This window comes from Archocentrus centrarchus, chromosome 13 (genome assembly GCF_007364275.1).
Source record: "Archocentrus centrarchus isolate MPI-CPG fArcCen1 chromosome 13, fArcCen1, whole genome shotgun sequence".
Lineage (NCBI taxonomy): Eukaryota > Metazoa > Chordata > Actinopteri > Cichliformes > Cichlidae > Archocentrus > Archocentrus centrarchus.
In genome coordinates this window covers 5,447,400-5,474,597 of record NC_044358.1, presented here as the reverse complement: position 1 = coordinate 5,474,597, position 27,198 = coordinate 5,447,400, and the positions used below count along the sequence as shown (strand labels likewise).

Genomic DNA, 27,198 nt, shown 5'->3' with positions numbered 1-27,198 from the left:
GGACCAATCCTGTTTACACTATACATGCTTCCCTTAGGCAATATTACTAGAAAGCATTGCATACATTTTCTTTGTTATGCAGATGATACCCAGCTTTATCTATCCATGAATCCAGATGACACACATCAATTAGTTAAACTGCAGGAATGTCTTAAAGACATGAAGGCCTGAATGACCTCTAATTTCCTGCTTCTAAAGTCAGATAAAACTGAAGTCATCTATCTCATTTGAAACAGTAACTGTATAATAATGCTATATAATAATGTAAATGAAAACTCAAAAATTTGCTGCAGTCACATGCGGCTGTTTATTTGTAGAACTTATACCTGTTATGTCAACACCTCTCTGCTCGTCCACCTAATCCACTAATCCCGTAAAACCAGGAAGCTTTCAGATATCAAAACTGGATATTTTCAGGGACATCGTACACTAGCTGGAACTTCTTTGTTCACTTTTATTCATATCAGTCACTCAGAAATAAACTAGTCACTCTCTTAGGTTTTATTACATCTTTGAACTATATAGTCAGACATAGCCTTGTCTAAGTGTACACAACAAATGCACGCGGTACACAGAATAATTACCAATGTGACCATCTGAACAGTGCTGTAAAAACAAATTAATCATAGTAACTGATAATCCATCTAGTCAGACTGGCTCTTGTCTGGTTGAGAGGAGGGTAGGGACAGTGAAGGGCCGTTTGGAAATGCCAGCAAACCCTTTAAAACTCAGGTAAAGCCTTTACCTATAATTATTACAGAAACAAGGAAAACCTGAAATCTTGAATTCAGTAGAAATCTGTTTTTATGCAAGGCCACACAGTCTCTCACTGAGCTCCCACAGCTTCTTTGCTACTGCATCATCCTTGGCTTTGTCATAGACTTCTCTCACTGTGCAGTTGGAGAAGTAATGCCCACTAAGATGTTCGATTCCATCCTGGAGGGCACAATGCAGGGTGGTCTGGCATCCCTGCTCAGTGTTCTTGAAGAAATAAACAGTGATGGGCTTAAGGAAAAATTTCAGTACCGAGCTTTGGCTCCTGGATAGTTCAGAGTTGATAGCTCCTGGAAAAATAGAAGAAGAAAAAAAATCTAGATTTAGATGCCTGGCCTTTAACTGATAATTCACCTATGTCTGAACTTTAACTTGCATGGAGAGCTGGTCGGATCTGCTTTGCTCTTCCACTTCTATATTTTATAAACCATACAGGATCAGATGCCTCTCATTGAAAGTGTAAGAAGAGAAAAAGTTCTTGTCAAGATAAACACTGAAATTTAAGTGTATACTGCTCAGTGTGCCACACATGCAAAGTGTTTCTTTTCATGAATTGATGGTGACTATTGGTACTGTGGCTACTGACCTGGATGGAGGCTGTAGCAGGTGACTTTGGTACCCTGCAGTCTCTTGGCCAGCTCATGGGTGAAGAGGACATTGCATAACTTGCTATCAGAGTAGTACTGAAGGACCTCCATGAATGAAGTCCCCAGTCCCAGAGCTTTGTGTGTGTTCAAGCAGTCAAAATCTATTTTTCCAAAGTTGTGTGCCGTAGATGACACATTGACCACCCTACTTGGTCCGCACTCCTTCAGCCGTTCCAGCAGCAGGTTGGTTAACAGGAAGTGACCAACGTGGTTGACACCAAACATCAGCCCCAGTCCGTCCTCTGTGCGACCCTGCATGTGAACACCTGAAGAAAACGTGGAGAAACCTTAATCCTGTTTCAAGGTGCCAACATCAAAACACGCAAGACTTTCAAAGATCTGGTTGCTGCAGAGTACACTAACCATTCCCTGTATCTGCGGACAGCAGAATCCTGATTCCCAAAAAATGCAGACTCAATGACCGATTTCTGTATTCATCTATAATCCAGAAAAGGTACAAAATCTACAACACGGTGGTCATAGCTGACATAGGAAGCAGTTTTGTGAACCGGGATGGATGCTGTATAACGACTTTACTGTGTAACTTTGTTTCTCTGTACTATGTACAGTGTATACTAAAGAAAACTGGAAGAAAACTGCTTTCCACAGCATGCCCTCTTATGAAATCCTCTACACACCAGATAGCAAACAGAAATCCAACATGTTTGACATCTGTTTGTTAAACAGTTTCATGAAGATCAGATAGAAGAGTGGATTCTGCAGTTAAGATAAAACTAAAATAAGCAATGAAGACAGACACAATCCTCTTATGTTCATATGACATGAAGTTAGAGTGAACAGTCAAACCCGCGTTATTGATGAGGATGTCCAGTCGGGGTTCTGACTTCAGGAAGTTTTCAGCAAAGCTGCGAACAGACTTTAGACTCCCCAGATCGAGCTGCATGAACACCACCTGACTGCTGCCGCTCACCTGAAGGAGACATGGAGCCTCAATGAGCAGACAAAGGCGCCACAACATCCATCTACTTCTGTCATGAATGAACCTGATATAACCTGCACAATAATGTACAGACTGCACGGCATTAGCAGATTATTTAGAAGAGGGGGGTATCTATTGGTTGGGGAAGAAGCAGATAAGTTCCTTTTCTACTCACCCTGCTGATTTCCTCAAGAGCAGCCTCTCCTCGCTGCTTGCTGCGACAGGCCAGAATCACTCTGGCTCCTCTTTTAGCCAGATCTATGGCTGTGGTCTTCCCTATACCTGTGTTACTGCCTGCAGGTGAAACAAGGTTTTATTCTATGTGGATTCTAAGCGTGGGTTTTCATCAGAGCAGACAGTACAAAACAGTTGGTACAAACCACAAACTCTACTTACCAGTCACGATCACAGTTTTCCCATGCAGCTTTGTTTTGCTTGTGCATTTCTTTCCCTTCACTATGATCTCACGATAAATGTAAGCAACACCGATAACAACACCTAAGACCAGTAGAAGGAACATTGTTCCTGCCTGAGAGTCTCACTGCAAACTGGCTGAGTAGTTCAGCTGGATATAACTCTGTGCTCTGAGGTTTAAACAAACACACCCATTTCCTGCATGGGCGTGACTGTGTCCTTTCTGTTATCGGGTTACAGCAGGACAGAAGTGGAATTCATAAAAGGCCTGAGACAGACCACATGACTCATGCTGACAGGCCAATGCGGTTAACTGTGGAAGGAACGGCAAGTTTGTTTAAGCCTCTCACAGTGGTCTTTTTAAACTTTGCTCTGCATTTTGAACACAGTCCACAGATAAGATACTTAATATTTTTGTTCACTGAGACTGATCGATCATCCAGATGATTCTGATGGCAATAAGAGTTAAAGTTGCACCAACCAACAGCCTTAAAATACTACTTGATCAAGTGACTAAAATTTCGAAACACAAGCATGTTTTTGAAGCAAAGAGAGCTCAGTGCTGACACATCAGCTGTGTGGCAGGCAGAGGTGGACTCAGGTGCAGGAGATGGAGACAGAACTTCATTTAAAAAAAAAAAAAATCCACTCTAATGCTGAAGTCACAATATTCCAGAACACAAAAATACCAAAATCCCAGGTCAGGACTGGAGTCCGTGTGAGGGAAAACTCAGAGCAGAAAGTCCCCCCCCCCCCCCCCCCCCCCCCCCCCAGCCTGAAGGAGTCATAGACCGGAACACAGCAGAGAACTGGACGCCCGGTACTGTGCCGAGCTTCCGAAGCGCAGATGTTTCGAAACGCTGCTCCGACATGTGGGGCAAAACACCCACGTCACGTGACCGCGGAGTTTATGGTGCGTTTCACCCCTGCTGTTTCTAGGCAGCCGAGGCGCCCCCACAACCACCTTTTTTTCTTTTTTAAATAACCCTTTGTTGTGTGCTGGGCCGTGTAATTGCTGAATGAATGTTTTTGTTCTGTTTATTACCAGCTGGACATTTATACTTTTTACTGTGAAGACCAATATAGGCCATCCGCTAAGACCTGAAATTAATTAAATATTGGCTTATTCGGATGATTGCTGTCAGAGATGAGAGAAAGCTCAGGGTGAGCTCTGACTGATGACAGCAGAGAGAGAGAGAGGCGCACTGCGCTCTATATTCAATAAATCATCCAGTTAAAGCCCGCCCATAATTTCAAGGAAAAAAAAACTCAAACAGCTATAAATTTTCAACATAAAAAACAAAAAGCTGTGTGTATTTACAATGGTGCATGCGCAGTGCACCCAGAGAAATGTAGCCAGTTATAAAAGTGCAAAAATATCAGCCTTAGATTGTTGTCCTGCTTTGCGGTCTGCAAACAGTGGATCAATGAGCTCAGCACACATGGGGCAGCTGACTGTGAGCGCTGATTATCAACATATTTCAATTTGTTTGGCAATTTTGGAGCTTTAAAAATAGCTGCATGAGCTGAAAATACCTGCATTCATTTTCGAAGAAACATGAGGGCTTCTTCCCCAAACCTGACCTGCATCGCTCCTCAGTCATGCTGGTTACCATGATCGCTGCAGAAGCTCAACTACTGGGAACCGAATCATTAAACTGAGCTCGCACTGCAATAACTCAGATGTGGCGTTTACGTTTATCATTAGCAAACTGAATTGAATTTGTGTAACTTACGGCTTAAAGTGTATTAGTGAACTGAGCTGAGAGAGCACAGCTACAGCCGTGCACGTCGCAAATACAGTGAAGGAAAGTTTCATCATGGGTCAGAGGTTGCTCAGCGGAGGATGACGTGTCTGCTCAGCTCTGAAAAGGTATCAGCCAGTGTGAAGACTGGTGAGAATCAGCGCATGAAAGCTTAATAACTGTCGGTCTTTTGTGGAGTATTAGGGCCACATTGAGAAAAAAAATAATAATACATTTTGCATTTTGAGAATAAGTCAAAATTTCGAGAAAAAGTTGAAATAGTATTTTGAGATTAAAGTCGTCATTTCGAGTCAAACGGCCACGGCTGTTACAATAGGAACTACTGTTTGTATAGGTGGAGCGCTCGGACGGTTTTGGGGGCCGGAAGCGGATATAGCAGAGCATCCAGACCGAGCTGTATTGTTGTTTACCCGCCTGAATTAATAAAGTTAAAGACCCGATGGGTTAAAGTGGACCGAGTTTGTGCTCTTTGAGTAATTACAAGAAAGAAACGAACAAGAATAAAACAACGGCTGCTACACCCTTTACAGATGAAACAACTTGATCAGCTGTTTTTTTGTGTCTCGTGAGTCCACCTGTCCCCTCTGTGCTGCACCAAGGTGCAACCGTCGCTCCCTCCAGTGTCAGTTTGTGTGTTTTTTCCTGCTGAGCAGATGCAGCTTTCTGCACCATCTCTTTAACGTCCTCAAACTTATCACTGCATCGTGTTTGTGTACTAAAAGAGAAATCATTTTCTTGTTACTCAAACTGATTCTAAAGTTTAGTTTCACTAACTCATAATACAAGACATTTTGTAGGGGGTATAGCAGACGTCGCAGTTGTTTAATTTGAACTAAATGGAGAAATACAAAGATGAAGAATCTAAACCACAAAGGCCGGTGAAACTGAAGAAATCCAACAACAGAATTTGAGTCCAAAACACAAAACACTGGATCTAAAACCCAGGATGACAAATGCACTGTTAAAGTCAGGCACACGCTCAACTGTCCAGCTTCAGATCGCTCACTCATTCACTCAGTTTGTATTCAGCTTGGTGCTGTTCAAAGTTCTGCACAGAAAACTGATATGCTGATGATAAGAGAGCAAAATGTAATAAAACAAATGATATACAGAGAAACATTAAAGAAATAAAACTGGAGATAGCTTATATGTACAAGAGCACATCAAAGCAAATCAGGAATTAAAAACATAAAGATATAATAAAGATAGTAATACCAGATAAAGAAAGACCATAAAATAAATTGGGATTAAAATGTACAAAAATCAATAATCTATAATCAGTGAAACAATTGCAGATTCATGTGAGAGGACCTGAGCTGCTGTACTTCAGATGCTTCTGCATGTGAGGCTCAAACTGTGAACATCAAGTGCTTTAAAAAAAAAAATCAGTTCTGACAGCGTTGGGACTTTAAAATGGGTCTAACTGTTTTCTCTTTCTGGTCTTTGTAAGAAGTTTGGCTTCAGCATTTTCAATCAATTGTAGCATATTAAAAAAAATAGGTAGACCACTTAGAGTATTGCAGTAGTCAAGTCTACTAGATCTAAAAATGTGCAGTAAGGTGGGCTCACAAAACAGCTGGTCATACACCCAGAGGTGTTTCCTGATTGTTTTTATTTTTTTTGGTTTTGTATTGAAAAACTAAAGTGGTGAAAGTATTTAGACTCTATTTAAGTTACAGTCATAATTCTACATAACAGTACTAAGTTTTAACATCCAAATATTTTTAAAGTACAAGTACTTAGTATACAGAATCATATCCATGATACAGTCAGATAATAATTATTGGATTATTAATTGTATTTCCCTTTAAGGCAAGCTGGAGTTGATTTGAATTAGTGGTGGGCAGCTTTCTCAATAATTAGTTGATTTTATTTCTATTATTTTGGGCAGCCGGGTGACACAGTGGTTCGCACCGTCGTGTCGCAACAAGAAGGGCTTGGGTTCAAATCCAGTGTGAGACTCTGTGTTCTCTCCATCTCTGCATGTATTCTACCCCAGTCCAAAGACATGCATGCGGTCAAAAAATGGAAGAATAGAAAAGTTAAAAACATCTTCCAAGCAAATGATTTGAAATAGGAAGTAAAATATCTGCATCCAAACTGTAGTCAAGTACAAAAATATCATAATTAAATAAATGAGTGCAATGAAAATATCCTTCAGTAAAGACTTGCTATTCAATTTTATTAATATACTGACAAATCACAACAACAGTCCCCTCAAGGTGCTATATATTGTAAAGGAAAGACCCAACTTTAATACAGAGAAAAGCTCAATCAGATGACCCCCTATGGGCAGCACTTGGTGACAGTGGGAAGGAAAAACTCCCTTTAACAGGAAGAAACCTGCAGCAGAACCAGGCTCAGGGAGGGGCAGCCATCTGCTGTGACTTGTTTGGGCCCCCGGGAGAGAGACAGTAGTTATTTTATATTGTATGAAAATAATGACAACATTGATGCTTAAGAAAATTACCAGAAGTTCAGCTCTGGAAATAAATTAATGTGTTGTCTCCATTTCTTTATTATTAGCTGACAGCTATTGGCAGTCCTTTTCAGTTGGTGAATTCAAATGCATGAGAATGACAGATGGTTCTGAATGGCAGATTTACACTTCAGGTTGATTTTGATTGATGGATTTTGCTTAAGCAAACACGTGGTTCAAATCTGTGCAGTTGATTGTCCATCAAATGAAGACAGAATGTCATGATGTTTAAGTTTTCTAACGATTGACTTGCAGAACAACAATTCAGTGCCTTTAACTAAGATTTCAGCAGTTAGACCAATGCAGGGCAAATCATTCAGTTTTCAGCACTTAGAGCCACAGCGAGAGGAGATGCTGTCACCATGGTAACAGTAACTGTGGTTCAACTGAGAGGTGATTCTACTCTGAGTTACATCTCAAAAGTATTCTGCGTTCACAGGCACATGAACCCGAGTAACATCCATTCTTAGTCCATAGGGTTTGATATGATGCCGGCCCCCCTTTGCAGCTATACCAGCTTCAATTCTTCTGGGAAGGTTTTCCAAGGTTTAGGAGTGTTTATGGGAATTTTTGACCATTCTACCAGAAGCACATTTGTGAGGTCAGACACTGATGTTGCCTGGCTCACAAAGGTGCATCATGGCTTCCAATGAGGGTGAGTGTTTCTTCTTCACTCACCTCTTTTCACTTGGTACATGAACCAGTCCACACACTCTGATTATTAATCTCGGTCTCCCTCCTCTCACTCCAGTCGCAGCAGATGCCTGCCTCTTCCTGAGCCTGGTTCTGCTGGAGGCTTCTTCCTGCCAAAAGGCACTTCCTTCCCACTGTTGCACATTCATCATACTGGGATTATTGCTCAATAACAGAGTGTAACTCAGCTCTTCTACAGTTCTAACAACTGATTTATGTGGTAATGATGACTTCTCACCTCAGTCTGTGTCTAAGCCAGGGATCCTCAAAGGTCCAGTGTCCTGCAGGTTTTAGATGTGTCCCTGATCCAACACACCTGAATCAAATGGCTTAATTACTACCTCAGTATGCAGTCAAGTTCTCCAGAGTCCTGCTAATGACTTCTATATGTGACTCAGGTGTGTTGAAACAGAGACACATCTAAGACCTGCAGGACACCGGCCCTTGAGGCCTGGATTTGAGGATCCCTGGTCTCTCGGAGCCCCTCTCTTTAAAGCTGTTTTTAGACAACAGAACATTTGGGCTTTTTGAAATCATGGACTATGGCAGCTTCCAGGTGCCTCTGAGCTGCCCACACAGCTAAAGAGTGGACAGTTTACAGCTTACAACTGTGAAAATGGCAAACAGTCACACAGGATGAATTTAGCATGTTTTGCTAACTAGAGCCATAAAAAGCTGGCTGCGCCATACAGGCCAATCACACTTTGAAGCTGATGTTGATTCAGTGCATTCCTGCACCATCTGATCAGCAAAGCATCTCTTTGCATTGTTTCTCTCAGTGGTTTCCATGGTTACACAATCCATGGCAGCAAGCCATAATGAATGCCATCATACTGAGAACAACTAGCAACGGCGGCTTTCTCCTTCCCAGCATCACCAAGTGCTGGTCATAGGGGATGGTCTGATTGTTGGGTTTCTTACTGGATAAAATGCCTTGACTGGACTGCCACTGTAAACTGGTGCTTTATGAATAAAAATTTTGTTTGATCAAAAAGCAACATTTGAAGCTAAAAGGTAATATTTAATATGGTACTATGTCTTAACTGACCATTAAATCTTTTCCTCAGCCCTCCAACTCCTATCAAGTGCTTTTTCCTAATTACCCACTGGGTGGCAGCACAGTCACACTGTCGCTCTCATTCAGGAAAGACAGAAACACTGCACTCTAGTGGTTGAAAAGGTGAACAACACTATGCTGAAAAGAAGAAGGCCATTCTCCATATGGTTGCAGTATGGGCATGTTATTCCTTTCCCTTTGTTACTTCACCTTCACATTAATTCCAGATATTTCCAGAAGCAATTTCACATTAAATTCTGACTGAGTCACGATGTCAAAAACCAAGCTAGAGTTACATAAAAAGGCTGAAAATAACACGAAAACACTCAGTTTGTTCTTAGAAAATCTTTCTGTATTTACAGGTTTGAACAGACAAGCAGGTACAGACAAAGAGTGCTTATATACAGAGCAGCACAAGATGTTAAAATGAGTGCTAAAACTATATGGTATTTACAGATGGACTATAGCGGAAAGTACAGACTAAGAACAAGTTTTATCACAAAACGTCTGGTACTCTACACAGTATCACAAATTCCATGACCTGTACAGTTAAAAACCAAAAAATGGCAAATCTACATGAAATCCAATGTTTCTCCAATTGAGAGGCACTGAATTAAAATGTATTTACATTACATATACATGTTATAGTGTATAAGCATGTATGTTTTCATACATATATAGCTACCTGTGGTGCAAAAGCAGCAAAAGAAATTAGAATGTATGGAATTCAATACTACAAAAAAATGTTTGTGCTAAATGGGCTGACTGACAAAGTAAGGTTACACCATACATAACTAATATATACTGGCAAAAACAAGAATTTTGAGCGCAGGTAAATAATGTTCGCTCAAAGTCTTAACGGTCTGAAGTGAACAAAGTTGCGTCAGTCATTCACAAAAAAAAAAAAAAAAAAAAAAAAAAAAAAAAAAAAAAGATTGTCATTAATACTTCAAGTTCATGCAACGATATAAACCATTAAAATGGAAAAAAAAAAAAAAAAAAAACACAAAAAAAACTTTTCCCTGTTGACCAACCAGCTGTGCAGCTTTCCCTTCATTGTGACACAGAAGGTGCAAAATAAAAGGAGGGAGGGCGGGGCTTCCTGTGCAGGTTATGAAACAGAGTTGGAGCGCAGTACGGGCACTTGGTGGGGAGGTACAGTCTCAGAGTCAGTCTCATCTTGGTTAAAAAGGCTGCTCGCTGTGGCAGTGTTGGGTGGCGGTGCTGTGGAGGTTGTCTCAGTGGGGGCTGTGCTGATGACACTGCTGCTGCTGGTGTTGGTGCTTGTGCAACTGGCAGCAGGTGTAGTGGCCTCCTCCTCTTTGGGCTGCTTACTAGCGAACTCGGTGATGCTGAAGACAAACTGGAGGCAGCCCAGTTTGATGTAGCTGCCATGGTGGAGCAGGGCTGTGCCCTCCCAGCCCGCCCCACTGCCTCCAATTAGGCTGGAGCTACTTGCTTTGCAGCTACACGACGGCTCTGCACCACCCTGACACTGGCTGCTCATCACTCCACCCACTGGCAACAACCCCACCACGGAGCTGGCTCCCTCATCCTCCTCGCGCTTCTTACTGCGACCTACACACAGAACAGAGACACCAGACTGAGAATGACACATGCACAGGCTGATACGCAATTACAATTTAGAACGGAGGAACCTGCAGACCCACAGCAAAATGTGGGGAACAAGAGGCTTAGATATGACTTTGTATGATCTGGACGATGGTCTCAAGTCTCAGTGTCTGACACCAGCAGTGACACCTGTGACTAACCATGAGCAGATTTCACTCTTTAAATTATATCCTTAAAACTTAGGACAAAAAAATAACAGTTTTCAAGACAAACAAAACTAAAAACATCTGGAAAACTGAACTTGAGCAAAAATGTTTCACAGTCATCATCAAAAAGGAAAAAAAAAAAAACAACTTACAGTTAAAAAAAAAGGTTTTAATCCATTTTCACTGCAGCTCCTGTCCAAACTGTCGCATTTAACGGTCTAAGACTGGACACTTTATGTGCATGTATATTACTTTAACATGCGACAGTCTGGTTTTAAATAAGGTGGGCTGCAGGTATATTTGGTTGATTTTAACTTTTTTTTTTTCCTCCCCAATTTCTACAATGCCAGCCGCACTAAGTTTACTACTGACTACTGGATCTTTACTTTTACTTTGAAACAAGCTCGCCCCTTCCTTCCTTCCTTCCTTCCTTCCTTCCTTCCAGTCTTGTGTTTTCCCTACTGGCAGGCTCGGCCGACCATCGGATAAACTCCAGCACCACTGACTTGGGAAGACCCGGTTGATGACACTGCTCAGCAAAGTGTGCACATCTCCCACCACAAATAAGATAAATATATGTGGAAACACTGATGTTTGCATCCTTCTCCCCTTAGAGGCAGATGTAACATGAGTGCTTTAGTGCTGCTCCCTTTACTCAGATCATCAGCCATGCTTAGACTGTTGGGTTGGGGAAAAACAAAACTGTCTTGAAAATAATAAATTAAAAAAAATATATTTATGGGCTCAATCCAGCTACAAGACAAGTGATAATAAAACAGGTCAGAAACTGCAAACATGCAGCCAGCAGCTGAGCTGAGCTAATGTAACGTTATCAGGTGACGTGGGTAAAGCCACCCATCATGCTTTCTGACAGCAACATGAAAAAGTTAACAGCAGCATGAATGTGACAGCTGAGCAAAGAAAAAACAAAACAAACGTCAGTGACATAGCAGCTCATCTGGTTTATGATCCTCACAGGTTATTGGAAGGTGTGAAGTACAGAACAAAGTTTCATGTCATTGGTTGGTTATACTGTGTAAACTATTAAAAATCCAACAGAAGTACAACAAATGTGACCTTGACCACAATTTGAATGAAGAACAATTAGTTGATTATTGTGTGCAAGTTTCACTAAAACCAGACCAACACTTATAGGAATCACAATTCTTCCATAAAACAACAAACACTGACCTTAAGCAGCTGGAAGATTTCCTGAAATTCTAACCAAACTAAAGATTACTGTAAAGTTTCGTCCAGAAATAAACTCGGGTACAAACAACTTAATGAGCACAGATGTGAAATGTAACTTTGATGGCCTTTGAGCTCACAATAAAGCTCCTCTTTTAAATGTAAATTATAGTTAAAAGCTTTTGGCGAAGCTGCTAACGTTTCAAATGTAGTTTTTAGAGGTTTAGCTAACCAGCCTGCTAGGTTCTGCTACACTGAGCTACAGTTACAAACTGCTGAGGTTTAACTCAGCCATGTAAACTGTGCAGAGCTGCTCAGTTTACATTCTGATGTTGCCATTTTTCACTGGTACTTAATGAACTCACAGGTGCATCAGCACGTAAAAGGACAGCTACTTCTGCGGTCCAATCTCAGCAGCCATGAAGAGAAGCCCAATGATCCACTGTGTCATATCACAGGCGCTGTGTGTGTTTCTTTACATTGTTCACAATATGCCAGGACAACCCTCTATTTCAGGAAAAGATCTTGTGGATTCCTGCAGCGTCCATGCTCAGGTGAAGTTGATAATTGGTGCGAGCCAGCTAAGATGACCAGATATTAATCATTCAGAAAAGATTTGATGCATCTGGAGGCACGTTTGAATGTAGCCTGGAGGTCACAAGAGGAGACGGTTCAATCCTGCTGAGCAAAATAATGCTCCTCTTCAGCTTTGACAGAATATCATCACGATTATTCCGACTTCAGCTATTTAAGGGCATTGTTAAACCTTTAATTTGGTTTATTTAATGCAAATGAAAACCAAACACATGCAGTCTGTGTTCACACACAAACCCAAGACAAAGAACTATTTAGATACACAGTGAATGTTGTTACTGTCTGGACTGCAAGCAGGTCACTGAAAAATGCTACCACAGAGAACCCATACAGATGTAAGCGGCTAAGTGGAAGCAAATGGATGGCTGGGTGGATGATAATAATGTGCATATTTGTGTTCATACGAGAGGTTCCAGTGACAGCTTCTTCAGCAGCCCAAACAAATCAAAGTAACTGGACAAACAGAGCTGAGTTTATTCAAACCAAACCAAACTGGATAGCCTAGATCAGGCTTGCCCAAACTTGGCCCGCGGGCTGCTTTCAGCCCTGCCCCCTACTTCTGGTCCGCGAATTGATGTCAAAAATAACACAAAATTTGGCCCTTTAAGTTCCTTTTCTGACATTTCACCTTCCCCTCCAATTAAAAGGCTTAAGCGGAATGTCAAAAAAGTAACTTAAAGGGCCAAATTTTATGTTATTTTTGACATCAATTTGCAGACTGGAAGTAGGGGGCGGGGCCAGAAGTTCAGGCACCCCTTGGGCTAGATGAAGGAGATGCACTTACGGATGATTCCTTGGACTTTGGCCACCAGGCCACTGGGTGGAGACGGTGAGGCCTTCTCGGAGAAATCGCACGAATACAGGACGTTATCCACTGTGGTGCCATGCTCGCTGTAGTTAAGCAGCTCATAATGCTTGGTATTCTGAAGGACAACACACACACACACACACACACACACACACACACACACACACACACACACACACACACACACACACACACACACACACACACTTAATTTACATGATGGCTTGCAAGAACCACAGCAGTGCTCTGGAGAAAGTAGTTTAAAGCTCTCACCTCATCATAAAAAATACAGGCATGTTTCCCCGATATGTAGTTGCAGTGACCGTAGTTTGTAAGGCACACATCCATGTCAGCACCTTAAAAAACATTTAATGTTTAAAGACTTAAACAAGAGACATTAAACACCATTTCCCACAACACAATGAATGCAAATTAGAAACATGGATTTTTTTCCCCACAATACTGATGTGTCGGAATATAGTCTTCAAGCACTGAACACAATGAACTGCATTGTAATATCATATAGTGTTTTTGTTCAATAGTGTTTAATCCACATGGTCCTTCAGTAAACCTGACAGGCCTAAAAAGGTAAAAAGGACCTTTTACAGATTATCTTATGGCCTTAAAATGAGGACATTCACAGACAGCTTACTTCAAATAGTCCAATTCAAGATGAAGAAGGTATCAACTATCACCCAGGTTCACTAATGATGCAGAGCTCAGGAGTTAGCTCAATATACCAAACACTGCCTTTAAGTTTGGTATGCCTTTAACTCCGAATGCACTGTATGATCCCTATATGGCTGTGAAGAGCACTTTCTGGGCTTTCAGGAACCGTTTGAATTTTTCTGATAGGACAAACGGTCGTGGAGTTACGGTAAAAAAGCCAGCTGATCAAAGTTCCTTTGATCAGCCGACTCGGCGCTGATACGCTACATCTTAACCAGCTGTTCGCGGCTAGTAAGGGCAGGATCAGCTTCAGCGGGGATCGCCCGAAGTTAAAGGGTTAAACCTGCAAATTGTTCCATTGCTCTGCCCTGCGTTGGTGCCTGCTGGGTAAGTACAGGCACAGTAAAAAAGTTTTCACATATTAGGACATAAAAATCATCTGGCCCTTAGCAGGCCTTAAAATTAGGTAAATACAACATGAGATGAACTACAAAACATGACATAATACACTGTGTCATTTAAGTGCACCCTTCCTGCTTCCATGGCCGTTAAGAGAGCAGGTAACAGGTAGATACTGCTGCAGATGCAACTGATTAACTGATCATCAGCAAGAAGTATGAGCACCTCTATAAAATGAGAGGTTTTGGCAGTTTGCTGGTCTGGAGCATTAAGGTGTGTGTTAACACAATGGAGGAAAGAAATGAGGATAAAATGACTGCTGCCATCAGTTTTATTAATGTTTCTATAGCCATATCCAAACAACTTCAGTCCATTACTCTACAGTGAGAGTACTCACAAGCAGAAAACAGCCAAGCCAGCCACAAATCTTCACAGGCGTGAATGTCCCAGCAAATTCACTTCAAGATCAGACTGAGCAATCCTCAGAGAAATTACACAACACAAACAAACAAAAACAAACAAGAGCTACATCTCAGACTCTACAGGCCTCAGTCTGCCTGTTAAGTATGACTTGTTTGGAGGAGTTGCAGAGAGAAAGCCTCTTCCCTCTAAAAGGAATATGGTAGCACAGCTTAGGTTTGTAAAGTTACATCTGAACAAACCACAAGACCTCTTGAACACTGTCCGCTGGACAGACAAGACCAAAGTGGAAATGTCTGGACAGAAAGCGCAACAATCGGCAAAACACAAACGCAGCACAAACATCTCATTCCAGCACAGTGGAGCACCGCGTTGATTTAGGATTGTTTTGCAGCCACAGGACCTGGACACCATGCAGTCAACCATGAACTCGTCTGTATACCAAAGTTTTTTTTTTTTTAAGAGTCAAATGTGAGGCCATCTGTCCAACAGCCAAAGCTTGAGCTAAACTGGGTCATGGAAGAGGACAATGCTCCAAGCACACCAGCAAAGCTACCACAGATGGCTGGAGAGAGGGGAAAAATAAAAAAACAAAGGTGTTCCAAAGGCCCAGTCAGAGTCCAGACTGACCAAAATACTGTGGAGTGAACTTGAGGGTGCTGAGCATAAACAAATGCCCACAAACCTCACCTTAAGGCGCATTTCAACCGTGAGTTGTCCAACTAAACTTTAGGCAAGAGATGAGAGGAGAGCCTGTGTTTTAACAATCAGCAGCAAAAATTCTGCCTAAATTATTGAATTGGAATTTGGTGATTGATTCCACTGTGCACAGAATGCAGCAGAGTGAAAGTTCCTGCTGATACAGTCAGCATGGCTTACCTGATCCTATGTGTAACGTCCTGTAGCACATGCTGACAGCTCCTCCTTTTCCTGTCAGAGGGTAAAAGACAGCTCTGGCTTGCACCTTTTTCTGACCTGGAAGGAAGATTCAACTTTCAGAATGAAACAGCAAACAACCTGTTGACAAATAGACTTTATTGTAGTGCAAAGGTGTCTTACTGTTGGGGTGGGGTGATGGGGATTTTGGGGTAATGCTGGTGGTGGGGGGAGGTTGAGTACTGGGCACTTTGGGAGCGAAGAGCTGCTGGATCCTCTGATAGGCCAGGAGCTTGATCATCTCTGCATCCAGTTTGTCCAGCTCAATCCCTGCACGCACACACAACCGCTAGAAGCTAAATATACCTTTGTGTGTTTCGTCACACAAAGACTGCAATACAAAAGTGGTCCCATTGTTCATGTGGCCACAAAGTGACAAACTCACCACCATCCTCCTCCTTGCCATCCTTAATGCAGCTGGACAGGTTGGTGATAGGGGAGGCAGTGTTGGGCAGCAGTGAGTCCATTACTGCAGGAACAGCCTTTATGTCTGCGGGGGTCAAGAACAAGAAAAAAAAGACTGTTAACAAATTGATATTGAATATGATTGTTGGACTATTTAAGTGTTTTGTCCTGTGCATTGTCCTGATGGTACATGGCCAAACAGTGCCAAATAACAGGCAATGCAGTATAATCAAAAATCTGTTTAACCCTTTGTACCTTGTGTGTTTCTGTACACACTATATTTTAATAATGAACATTTAGCAATTAATCAGGAATTTAAAAAAAAGTTTCACCTCCAAAAGGCTTCTTCAGTTCTAAAACCAAATGTGATGTCACCTGGAGGTGTTCATATTGCTCATGTGCATAATCACATCAGCCAAGGTGTGAAAAAAGGCATGGCTCATTACCATCAGTGGTTTCAGATGGGGCTGGTACAGCAGTCCACGACCAGGGCGACAAACTGCATTATTCCTCCTAAATCCCAGATTTGACTAATAGACTCTCCTCACCAGTGCCCTGTTGTTCCTAATCAAGGCCCCTCCAGGTTTCACAGTCGTTGCCCACATGAACCCTGAAGTCTCCCAAGTAACACAATGGAGTCGCCAGGTTGGGCACTCTCCAGCACCGGACCCAGTGATTCCAAGAAGGCTGAGTACTCTGGACTGTCATTTGGCACATATACTATATTGCCAAAAGTATTCGCTCGTCTGCCTTCACACTCATATGAATAATATGAGTGACATCCCATTCTTAATCCATAGGGTTTAAAATGTCATTGGCCCACCCTTTGCAGCTACAACAGCTTCAACTCTTCTGGAAATGCTTTCCACAAGATTTAAGAGTGTGTTTATGGGAATTTTTGACCATTCTTCCAGAAACGTATTTGTGAGGTCAGACACTGACGTTGGACAAGAGGGCCTGCTCACAGTCTCTGTTCTAATTCATCCCAAAAGTCTTCTATGAGGTTGAGGTCAGGACTCTGTGCAGGCCAGTCAAGTTCTTCCACACCAAACTCGCTCATCCATGTCTTTATGGAGCTGCTTTGTGCACTGGTGTGCAGTCATGTTGAAACAGGAAGGGGCCATTCCCAAACTGTTCCCACCTGTGCCTTTCACTGGAATGAAGGGGCTGAGCCCAACTCCCGAAAAACAACCTCACACCATTAGGGCTGCAACGATTCATCGATTAACTCGATTAAATCGATTCTAAAAATTTATCGACACAAATTTACTGTGTCGATGCTTCGTTTAAACTCTGCAGCGCTCAGCTGTCTCGGTGTAAGCGGCGCTCCTCACTAGCATTAGCAGCATTAGTGCTGACGTTTTTTTGTGGGTTTATTGGGGGCTGGCAAACCAACATAGAACTGCATTACCGCCACCTACTGGACTGGAGTGTGAATCACTCACGTACACACAAGCACACATTCTAAAAAGCTCTCCGTCGCTGCGATGGATTTCATTTAACACAGAGTGGATCATCAATAGAGTTGCCACCTGTCTCGTAAAATACAGAACCCCGTATGTTACGGGACTCCTTGGAATACGGCTCCGTAACATTACGGGACGGGTGGCAACTGTCGCTGACATGGATTTCCACGCCTCCACTGCTCTCTGTGTGTCTGTGTGTGTTGTGCTCGCTGAGAATTTCAGCTGCTATTTTTGTCTTTACTTCAGCTGTAGCTACCAGAACTAGTTTGCTAGCGAGCGCGGGCCATTAGCACTAGCGATGGTTCGGTACCGGAAGGCCCGCCCCCCAGGACCGAGGGGCTCCTTCAAAATATTTTTTATACTTTAATCCCTTATTAGTGACTAAATATAGACCTGCAGTAGAAACGTATTTTCGAGAATGCTTGTGAATACAAAGCATTACACCATTACTCACACATGCGCCATGGCTCCCGCAGCCACTAGTTTTTCAAAACACTCATAGCAGGCAGCGGTTTTAACTGCGCAAGCGCAAAGAGGCGAAACTGTGACGGTGAGCTCAAGTAGTGAAAAAGGAAACGTTTTTCCAGCGTCCAAAACAGCAGCTTTTTCTTTTAGTAACCACCATTAAATCTGTGAAACAGCTGGAGGTCCTTCATCAAGCACCTGATCAGCAAGTGATAAGGTGAAGAAAAGAGAACTTTGTAGCTGCTCCATTCACCGCTGTTTGTTCACATGGCGAGAAACTGCATTACGGAAGTTAAAATATGCAGATAAACTGTTAATAAAAAAAAGTATTTCTTATCCGATTACTCGATTAATCGCTGGAATAATCGATAGAATACTCGATTACTAAAATAATCGTTTTATGCAGCCCTACACACCATATTCCCTCCTCCACCAAACTTTACACTTGGCACAATGCAGCCAGACAAGTACCGTTCTCCTGGCAACCACCAAACCCAGAATCATCTATCGGATTGCGGATCTAGCCAGAAATAATTCACAGCTCGGCAGTATTGGAGGATTGGAGAGGGGGGTGTCCCTCCAGCTTGCTAGCGCTAACAGCAGCACCACTTGTTAAATGTGGTAATAGCGACCGGTCCTGATAGCAAACCAGGGAAATTCTCAGTCTGGCGTGACAGTACCTCAGCCCGGAACAGCGCCAGGTGATCAAACGCTGGCTAGAGCCCTGCGTCTCCATCGTTCTAGAGTCCGAAGCTTACATTGTGTTTGGTGATGCAAGGTTTAGATGCAGCTGCTCAGACATGAAAACCCGTTCCATGAAACTCTCTACACAAAGTTCTTGAGCTAATCTGAAGGCCACATGAAGTTTGGAGGTCTGTAGCAAAGTTGGCGACCTCTGTGTGCTGTGATTTTATGTGGCCTACCACTTCATGGCTGAGCTGCTGCTGTTCCTGTGGAATATTTAGTAGCAAGGAAATTTCATGACTGGATTTGTTGCACAGGTGGCATCCTATCACACTAACAAGCTGGAATTCACTGAGCTGAGAGCGACCCATTCTTTCACAAATGTTTGTAGAAGCAGTCTGCATGCCTAGGCGCTTGGTTTTATACACCTGTGGCCATGGAAGTGACTGGAACACCTGAATTCAATGATTTGGTTGGGTGAGTGAATACAGTTAGCGCTATAGCACAAGTTTAAATGACAGTCAGGACCAGTTCCTCAACGTAAAGGCACAGGGAAGCAACCCTCTAGTGTACTAGTAAAAACCTCAAGCATAGGCAGTGAGCCCCACGGGAGGGAAACAATACCGACCCACTGCCAACTCCAGACTGGTACAGAGTCCAGTCCCTCTCCAGGAGACCGATTCCCAAGCCCGCGCTATATCTGCCTAGTATCTCTCAACATCACACACTTGCTCAAGCTCCTTCTCCTCCATCAATAGCCAGCAGCCACCACCCGGGCCTCTGACTTGACCATCACCCATCAAACCCAAACCCAACCCCTACGCCACCTCCTGCGGGTGGTGAGCCTTTACAAGGGTGGGCCCGTGTCATCCCTTTGCTCTGCGCCCGGTCGGGCCCCATGGGTTAAGGCCTGGTCACTAGGCGTACTCTCTCAAGCTCCCTCACCAGGCCTGGCTTCAGGATGGGTCTGGTAAGCCTATCCCAGGCAGGATATACTAGTCCCTGTTTGTTTTTTTAAATATATATAGTGGTCAAATTATTCAAAAATTTTGTTTGTTCCATACGGTTCTTGTTCTACAATAATTATTTAGATGTGTTAGCTATTGTGTTGTCTGTTGAACCCTTTATTTATTAGTAAATTCTTACATTTTAAACGTACAATTATTTATTAAAAGTAATTTGACCCCTAAAACTTTATTTAAAATACTTATTTTGTCAAATGTTACTTATAATTTTACAAATTACTTAAAAAATATCAACTTAAGCTTCTTAAAAAAAGAAAAAAAAAAAAAAAAAAAGAAAAAAATGACTTATTTGCCCCATCCCTCCTCCAGTTCTAGGCAATTTGCAATTCTGGCAGTTTTAGCGTTCAACAATCTCATGCTTCATTTTGTGAACATAGATTTACACATGCAGCAGAAACTGTTAGCCTCGGGTTACTGTATTTATTAAAGGAGAACACTGCATGTTAAAATTTAGCAAAGCTTTAGCCACCAAATATATCAATATAGCCATTATGCAATACCTACTGCAATGTAAGTTTTTTTTTTCCCCAACATTTTATATATTACAATTACTTGTGTATTATTATTATTAATAATATTAATTTTACTAACAATAATATTATTATTATGTGGTCCATAAAGATTGCTACTTTACTATTTCTGAGAATGTGTACCTGGAGTAGGCGATGATGATCCCAGCTTTACTGAGTCATGCTCCTGGCTGCCTTTAGACGGTGCGTCTGAGAGTGAACTGCTGGTGATGGAGAAGGAGGGTTTTTCATCGCTGCTCACACACTCCTGGAGTTCTGTCTGGCTCCTGTGGTTCTGCTGGCCACTGTGGGTCCATATCGTGGGGGCAGTAGGGCAGTTTTTTTGAGCACATGCATTTACAGTGCTCTCGGGTTCCTTCTTAACCATTTCTGTTCCTATGTGGTTCACCAGCCCAGAGGCAGAAGCTGAGTCCGGTGGTGTTATCCCAGGTTTCAGTCTGTTCTGCAGCTCAGCCTGCCTGCAGGAATCTGAGGTACTGTTACAGTCTACAGGTCCATTGGCTCTGGGGGGCTGAACCAATTCTAGAGGTCCATTAGTTTTCCTACAGTTCTGACATGGTGTCACATTGCATTTGCAAACACCCAGCTCTGATGGGTTGTCCCTGGAAAGAGAGGCCCCCTGGGAGTCACTGGGTATAGCGCAGGGTTTCGGGCATGGGTCAGGAGAAGAAGTCCTTTCTAATGAGGCCCGAGTTTTCACGTCCTCTGAAGTTCCACTTGATTTTGTACTTGCTTTGTGCTCGAAGTCCCACTCCCGAAGTCCCATCACTGCTGTTGATGAGGTCCTCTGTTTGATGGACAGATGTCGCATGATGCTGCACTGGAGAGCGATGACATCCTGAAGCCACTGTTCAAAACAGCACAAGTACGTGTCATTACAAAGAAGCTGCCAGCAGTTCTGTTGCCTAGAGGAGGTGGCTGACCCTGGAACCTGTTCAGTCTAAAGGCTTCACTTATATGACAAACAGATACCAGGATTCGTATTTTGTTACAATGTTTTTAAAATTACTCAAAGATGTACAGCCAACAAACTGAAAAAACTGTCTTTTCATGCAGCTGTTTGCAGTCTGAAGGTTTGGAAGAACCAGTTAGCTCAGCATCCAGACGTTATTTTTCATACAGTATGTGTCAATATTTAATTTATTTATACCATAAATTAAACTTTCAAAATTATTTGTCCACACAGTCATCCAATTTAACCGGAAAACTAACACTGCTCATCACTCGAGACACCTTGAAGCTGCACTGCTATTAACCTCACATCCTATTAAGTTATATGACACAGATTTGAGCACACAAAAGATACAAGCCACTGTTGTGGGGCACTGTTATTAGGCTGATTTAAAGGACATGTTGGGCCAAATGCTGGTTTATTCTTGTGCGTACCTCCTGCTGCTCAGCCTCTGTGGTGAAATGCTTTGAAGGCTGATGGTCAGGAATGCCACTACAAACCAACTCCAGCTGGCGCACCCCTGCAGCACGCAGCATGGGGGGAGGATTCTGGTACTGGGACTTGATGGCATCTGGCACCTGAGTAAAAACAGTGACTGTTAGAGACAATCTAACCATCCCAACACCAAATTTACTCAGATATCTCTAAAAAAAAAAAAACAACAACAAAAAAAACAAACAAAAACAGCACATATTCACTCACTCAGATTCATTGTGTTATGACCTCACAACATATAAGAACATTCCTGTTCAAATTTCAGAAGCTGAAAAGAACACTGTCATGTACACAGAATTATATAAGTATTACTTTCTTACTGTAAAAGACACATCATTGAAGCCATCAATTTCCTTAACCTCTAGCTGTGCTCCAGTGGTCCAGAAAAAAGGATTAAATGATCTCCAACACACTGACACATACATCTACCTTCATGGTTTTCTTGTTGCGCTGGTGTGTTGTGCGCCGGTTGGGGGCATTCTGCCGATGAACTCTACGCAGGAAGTCCAACTTAACTGCATGCTGGGACATCCTGTCCTGGAACTGATCGAAGAGCTGACAGCGGCTGGATAAGCTCAGGCTCCTCTGATTCAGCTGGACAGACGACAAACATTTGAGATAAAACAAAATAAAAAATATATATCAACAGAAGAAAAAGAAAACCAGCTTTAGCTCAGAATCAGCACAGTGCATCTTACTACTAAGTGCTCGACGTGGTTTGGACACATCCATTTGCCGGCAGGTAAAGCTGTGAGCGGAGGATCCAGACAGTCCATGTGGAACAGGAGGGGACAGTAATCACACTGGATCAGTGGAGCCAACCTGCAACTCCTAAAAGGCAAAAGACAATTAATTAGTACCCACTGTACATCACGTTGGGACCTCATCTACTTCTGTGTACTGTGCTCCAGCATTCCTGACCTGTTGCATGAAAAGCAGACTTTGACTGGCAGAGGGACTAGACCATTAGGATCCAGTTCATGCTGAGGTCTCCTGAAGGGCTTTCCAAGCAACTCTTCTTTTTTCCTCCGTTTACTGCTGCCTACAAATCCAAACAAAAGAGAGACACTGAAGAAACGGCCGGCTGGGATGTATTTATAAGTATTTTAACCTTAGGGTGTTGGATGAAATAATGTTTTGGCACTCATTATGAGTGACAGACCTGGTAGTGCAGTGGTGCAGGTAAGCTCACTCGGCAGCTGAAATTGAGTGGGGTTCCTCTCCATAGCGGCTGCTATTAGGAGCTGAAAGGGCCTCTTGAGGAGGCGAGGCGTCGGACCCGAAAGTGTAGAACTCTCAAGCTCTGCACCCTGAACTTCATCCTCGGGCTCTGCTGCCTCCTCCTCGCCTTCATTCTGCTCCTCTGATGGAGTAGGGGTGGATGAAGTGTTGGAGTTTGGAGTCCCAGGCCGGCTGCTTGGCCTGCTGCTGGTTCTGCGGTCCAAGAGTCGTACCTGGGCCACTCGCAGACCAGGCCCTGCAGCTCCGGCCCCCGGAGGCAGACCGTCGAGCCGCAGCGGGCCGGCGTTGAGCTCTAGCTCTACAGCCGGGGAAGCAGAGCGCTTGGAGGAGGATTTCTCTGGCAGGCCGTTGGTCTGTTCAGACTTCTGCTCTCGCTTCTGCACACAGCCGCACACAGAACCCCAACACAGACTTATCAGTACATAAAACACATGATTCTTGCTACATTTCAACAGCAGAATGAATCAAATGTGTAACAGAAAAGATCTGCCGCTCACCTTTTTTCGAACGTTGCAGCGATGACACATCCATTCCCCTGGGGGAAGCATTTCTTCACTCAGAGGTGGATTGCTGCGGTAGAAGATAAACACAGTCAAAATTTCCAATTCTAATTTAATTCAAATGAAAAACTGGTTTGGTCTCTCTGCTGAGGTATTTAAAAAAAAAAAAATTCTTCAAAAGGCTACACAGCTCAGCTCAGTGTAGGTTACTCTGCCTCCATCTAGTGGATCAATAGCTGCATTACAATAAAAACATCCACATAGTGATGTGCAAAATAATACCAATTTTCAATCCGTTACATTTGAATTAAAACAGCTGATACATTCATTAATAATCAATCGTTCCCCATGTTTTATACCTCACGTAGCCCACACCCAAGAACTCCTTCATAAACTCCACCTTGTGTTCAAATGAACTCATTTCAAAATAAATCTGGACAGCTTTCACCTCACCATTTTTTAAGTTACGGCTGGTAAATTGTTTAAATACCATTTTAATCATTCATCTGCTGCTTGTAGCCACTAATCCATTCAACAGCTATTCATCTAATTACACTTAGTGACCAGTATCAACTGCTTATCAATTATGTTTTGCTAATCATTTCTTTTAAGCTGGCAATTTCAACCATTAAAGCAAATCATTTCAACCATTATTTGTCTATTTTGATGATTTATTCACTCCTACTGGCTGTTTGTTTCTATAGCTTCTAATTAACTTTAAACTTCTTTCACATACCTCAGCTAATGCACGCAGGGTATGAATTTATAATTAAAGGATTTATTATGCTCATTAACTGTACTTAACAAGAAATGTAATACATTCCCTTTAAAATGACAATAACACATTTGTCCACAGTCTGAAGAAGAAAAAAAACCCCTCAGAAATCAATGTTACAACTGAGTTTTACTGTGCAGGACAACTAAAGCCAGACCCGTCATTTTACTGCCACCATAACACTACCTTCTATTTAATACACATCGGAGCGGCAGAAGGAGTGAATATGAGAAAACATATGATAAACCGCGTCAACAGCTCTGCCCATATATGGACAGATGTTTCTGTTTGGTTTCCAGGTGACAGTCTGAAATCAATTCTTCCAAATACCAAAGTTGGGAAGAAAAAAAAAAAACGGGCAGACATTTATTTATCGCTGCTGTACAAAGCGGAGCCCAGAACACTACAACGGGACGACCTCAGCAAACGCCGTTATACCCGGCCAAAAAGCTGCGGAATGTTTGGTCCGTGTTATTTATGCACCCCTTTCCCCTCGGAGCTGATTTTAAAGGTTTGTAAGATGGCGGTGGAAGGGGGGAAAGCGCAGGAAGGTCGCCATATTGTAAACAGAGGCACACTCGACTCCATTTTTAGCAGCAGCTCCGCTGCAGCGGCGGCAGGAGCGGAGGACCGACTGCAAGCTAATCCTAGCCGCTTTCTGACACACGCTACACTTACACATTTCATTTGCACTCGTATATTTCATATTTTCATTAGCAACGCGTGGAATTATGTTTGCTATAAACTTATAAACTATATAACGTCAAAGAGACACCGCGGGTCTAACGGTACACGGTTTCCTCAGAGGAAAGAAAAAAAAAAACTGGGCTGTTACTGAAATTAGGAGTTGCTCTCTTTGCTCACAAACTTATTTCAGCCAGCCTCAAATGTAACATTTACTCGGACTCTGAAAACCAAAGTAACACAACAAATACGACTTGAAGATACGTTTAATTTGTTAAGGTGTGCAAGTGAATTCGGCATATAAGTAGCTCCCAATGTAAATTAATACTGAGCCTTACAGAGGGCGATGCGGGGCACGACAGGCAAAATGAGATGATTTAATAGATGCAACGTTTTCATTTACATATTCCTATGAGAGTCTGGAAAACTGAGAAAGGCAAACCACAGTCAATCACTTAAGTTAGTATTCAGCCATCTCCACACATCTAACTAACGGGGAACTGACTCTTGCTGGCCCTTGTCTCAGTGTCTCTGTGCATTTAGCCCCCTTTTTTTCAATATTTTTTTTTTTAACTCAAATAACTTACCAACACTGGAGGTGGAAGGCTGCGGGACAGTGGTCACAGCACAGCAAGTCTCCCCCCTCCCGGCAACTATCGCAGGTGTCGTGGTTAGTTGCCCTGCCGCTCCTCCGGACGTCCCTCACCAGTTTCCGACTCCGTTTCTCTACCTCCTCCGACTTCGGCGGCGCCAGCAGTGTTTGGATTTGCTGTAAAAGTTGTTCAGCTGTTTAATGTGACATCGCGGCTGTCCTGTGCCTGTCTAGTGTCCGCTGTGACGTTTCGTGCTAAGCTTACAGAGAGCGGCAACAATAACTTGTGGCCTCCATTACCAAGCCGAACCATTAAGATAGCTAGCTAAGCGCTTGACAGCGGGCTACAGTAATGGTGACAGCTGCAATTCAAATTTGGGAAAACACATCAGCAGTTAGCAACAGAAGAATGTTTCGCTTAATCAAGGCCTTAGACACAGCAGCCTTACCTCCATTAAGCCCCCAGAGGTATCCAAATCGTACACAATCGTCGGGGTCTCCATTTTGTCCCACATTCATCCAGAAGCAGACGCTGCAAAAGTAATTTGCGACCCAAGTGCCTCAGCGCACACACGAACCGCAATATATCGTAAGAAATAACTTCCCGAATGTTTTCTGCCAGCGGTTGTCTGCTAAAGAGCTGTTAGCTATCGTTAGCTGGCCAAAGGAGCTAGCTACGAAGCCAAACGTCAACCAGTCAAGGTTGTGAAGCTAGCGGGCTCACTAGCTGCTGTGATCGGCCATAAAAAAGGGAACAAAATGAAGGATAACTATGTAGTTAAAATGCAGACTCCTTAGCACCACTTTTTATGTGCAAGTGTCACGAAAACATACAAAATTTTCTATCAGAAGACTGCTGTTCTTCGCTACAAAATCCATCTGCGGCCTAGCTGGCCAGCCATGATTCTTGTTTCTGCTCCTGCAAAAAGGAGCGCTGTAAATCTGCAAAGCCCTCCGCTCCCATTGTCAAATCAAAACGTAGCCAAAAAATGCAGAAGAAAGCTCGACGTATTGCGTCCCAAAACCTGGTTTCCGACGGCGTCAGGAATGTATAATCCTCAAATCAAGTATATGGAAATGCAAATTTGGTTGATGTTATTGTTGTGAAAAGGCTGTGCATCTACACTGGCTGCTAGCAACATCCTTACCAGTTGGCGCAACCGCGAATCGCCGGACGCGCATGCGTATTGGAACGGATATGATTACGAATACATTGTAACGAGGCGGTAATATTGTCTCCTCGGTGCTGGACTGGAACGGCCACCCTGGAGTTATTGTAGTTGCTGTGACTTTCCCTGTTAGTTTGCTTCTTCTAATACTCATTATTATGATGTCTGCGAGCTTCTGCTGCCACCGAGAGCAACATTAACTGCTTTAAACTGATACAGCGACACACCGATGCTCCTACTCTTAAACAATACTGCTGGCGTCTGCAGTTAGCACTTTTGCTACAAATGCGTTACTTCTTCCGCTTTCTCAACGTGAAACTAGTCCCCTACGTTTTTACTTTACTCCTGATTCTGACAGCAGGTCGTTTATACTAATAGGAATAAAAACGTCGAAGTAATGAACCGAGCATTAGAAAACCCAAAATGTGAGCAAAACATAAACCCAGCATAAAGATTTATTTTAGAGTTCCTGCATCCTCCATGATAGCACACAAATAATTAATTGAACCTGTTGACAATTTTCTCATATAAATACAGTTTTCTGTCCCTTTTAGCAGTGCACTCAGGTTTTTATTAACGAAAGCACACCGACTAAAATAATTTGGTTTATTTGTCAGGTGATCCCAACACTAAATGTGGAATAAAGAGCATG

General features: G+C 42.8%; 2 protein-coding genes across 3 annotated transcripts; both read right to left on the bottom strand.

Annotated features, from left to right (window-relative positions):
* Nucleotides 1–440: 440 nt before the first annotated feature.
* dhrs13b.1 (dehydrogenase/reductase (SDR family) member 13b.1) lies at nt 441–3,444 on the bottom strand. Of its 2 annotated transcripts, XM_030744832.1 has the most exons (6): nt 2,758–3,444; nt 2,537–2,655; nt 2,229–2,352; nt 1,785–1,859; nt 1,361–1,687; nt 441–1,064 (listed from the first exon to the last, which is right to left on the bottom strand). In XM_030744832.1, the coding sequence occupies exons 1-6, from the start codon at nt 2,879–2,881 to the stop codon at nt 805–807; spliced, it is 1,029 nt and encodes a 342-aa protein (XP_030600692.1). In that variant the 5' UTR covers nt 2,882–3,444; the 3' UTR covers nt 441–804. The 2 variants fall into 2 exon arrangements, with proteins under 2 accessions (XP_030600692.1, XP_030600693.1); XM_030744833.1 differs by lacking the exon at nt 1,785–1,859 and having other exon boundaries at nt 2,758–3,433.
* Nucleotides 3,445–9,725: 6,281 nt separating this feature from the next.
* phf12b (PHD finger protein 12b) lies at nt 9,726–26,528 on the bottom strand. The gene is made up of 15 exons (XM_030745488.1): nt 25,827–26,528; nt 25,373–25,554; nt 23,324–23,396; nt 22,747–23,203; nt 22,506–22,626; nt 22,283–22,415; nt 22,014–22,178; nt 21,524–21,667; nt 20,261–20,984; nt 15,948–16,052; nt 15,686–15,832; nt 15,506–15,601; nt 13,412–13,494; nt 13,115–13,253; nt 9,726–10,348 (listed from the first exon to the last, which is right to left on the bottom strand). The coding sequence occupies exons 1-15, from the start codon at nt 25,890–25,892 to the stop codon at nt 9,882–9,884; spliced, it is 3,102 nt and encodes a 1,033-aa protein (XP_030601348.1). The 5' UTR covers nt 25,893–26,528; the 3' UTR covers nt 9,726–9,881.
* Between the last annotated feature and the right edge of the window lie 670 nt (nt 26,529–27,198).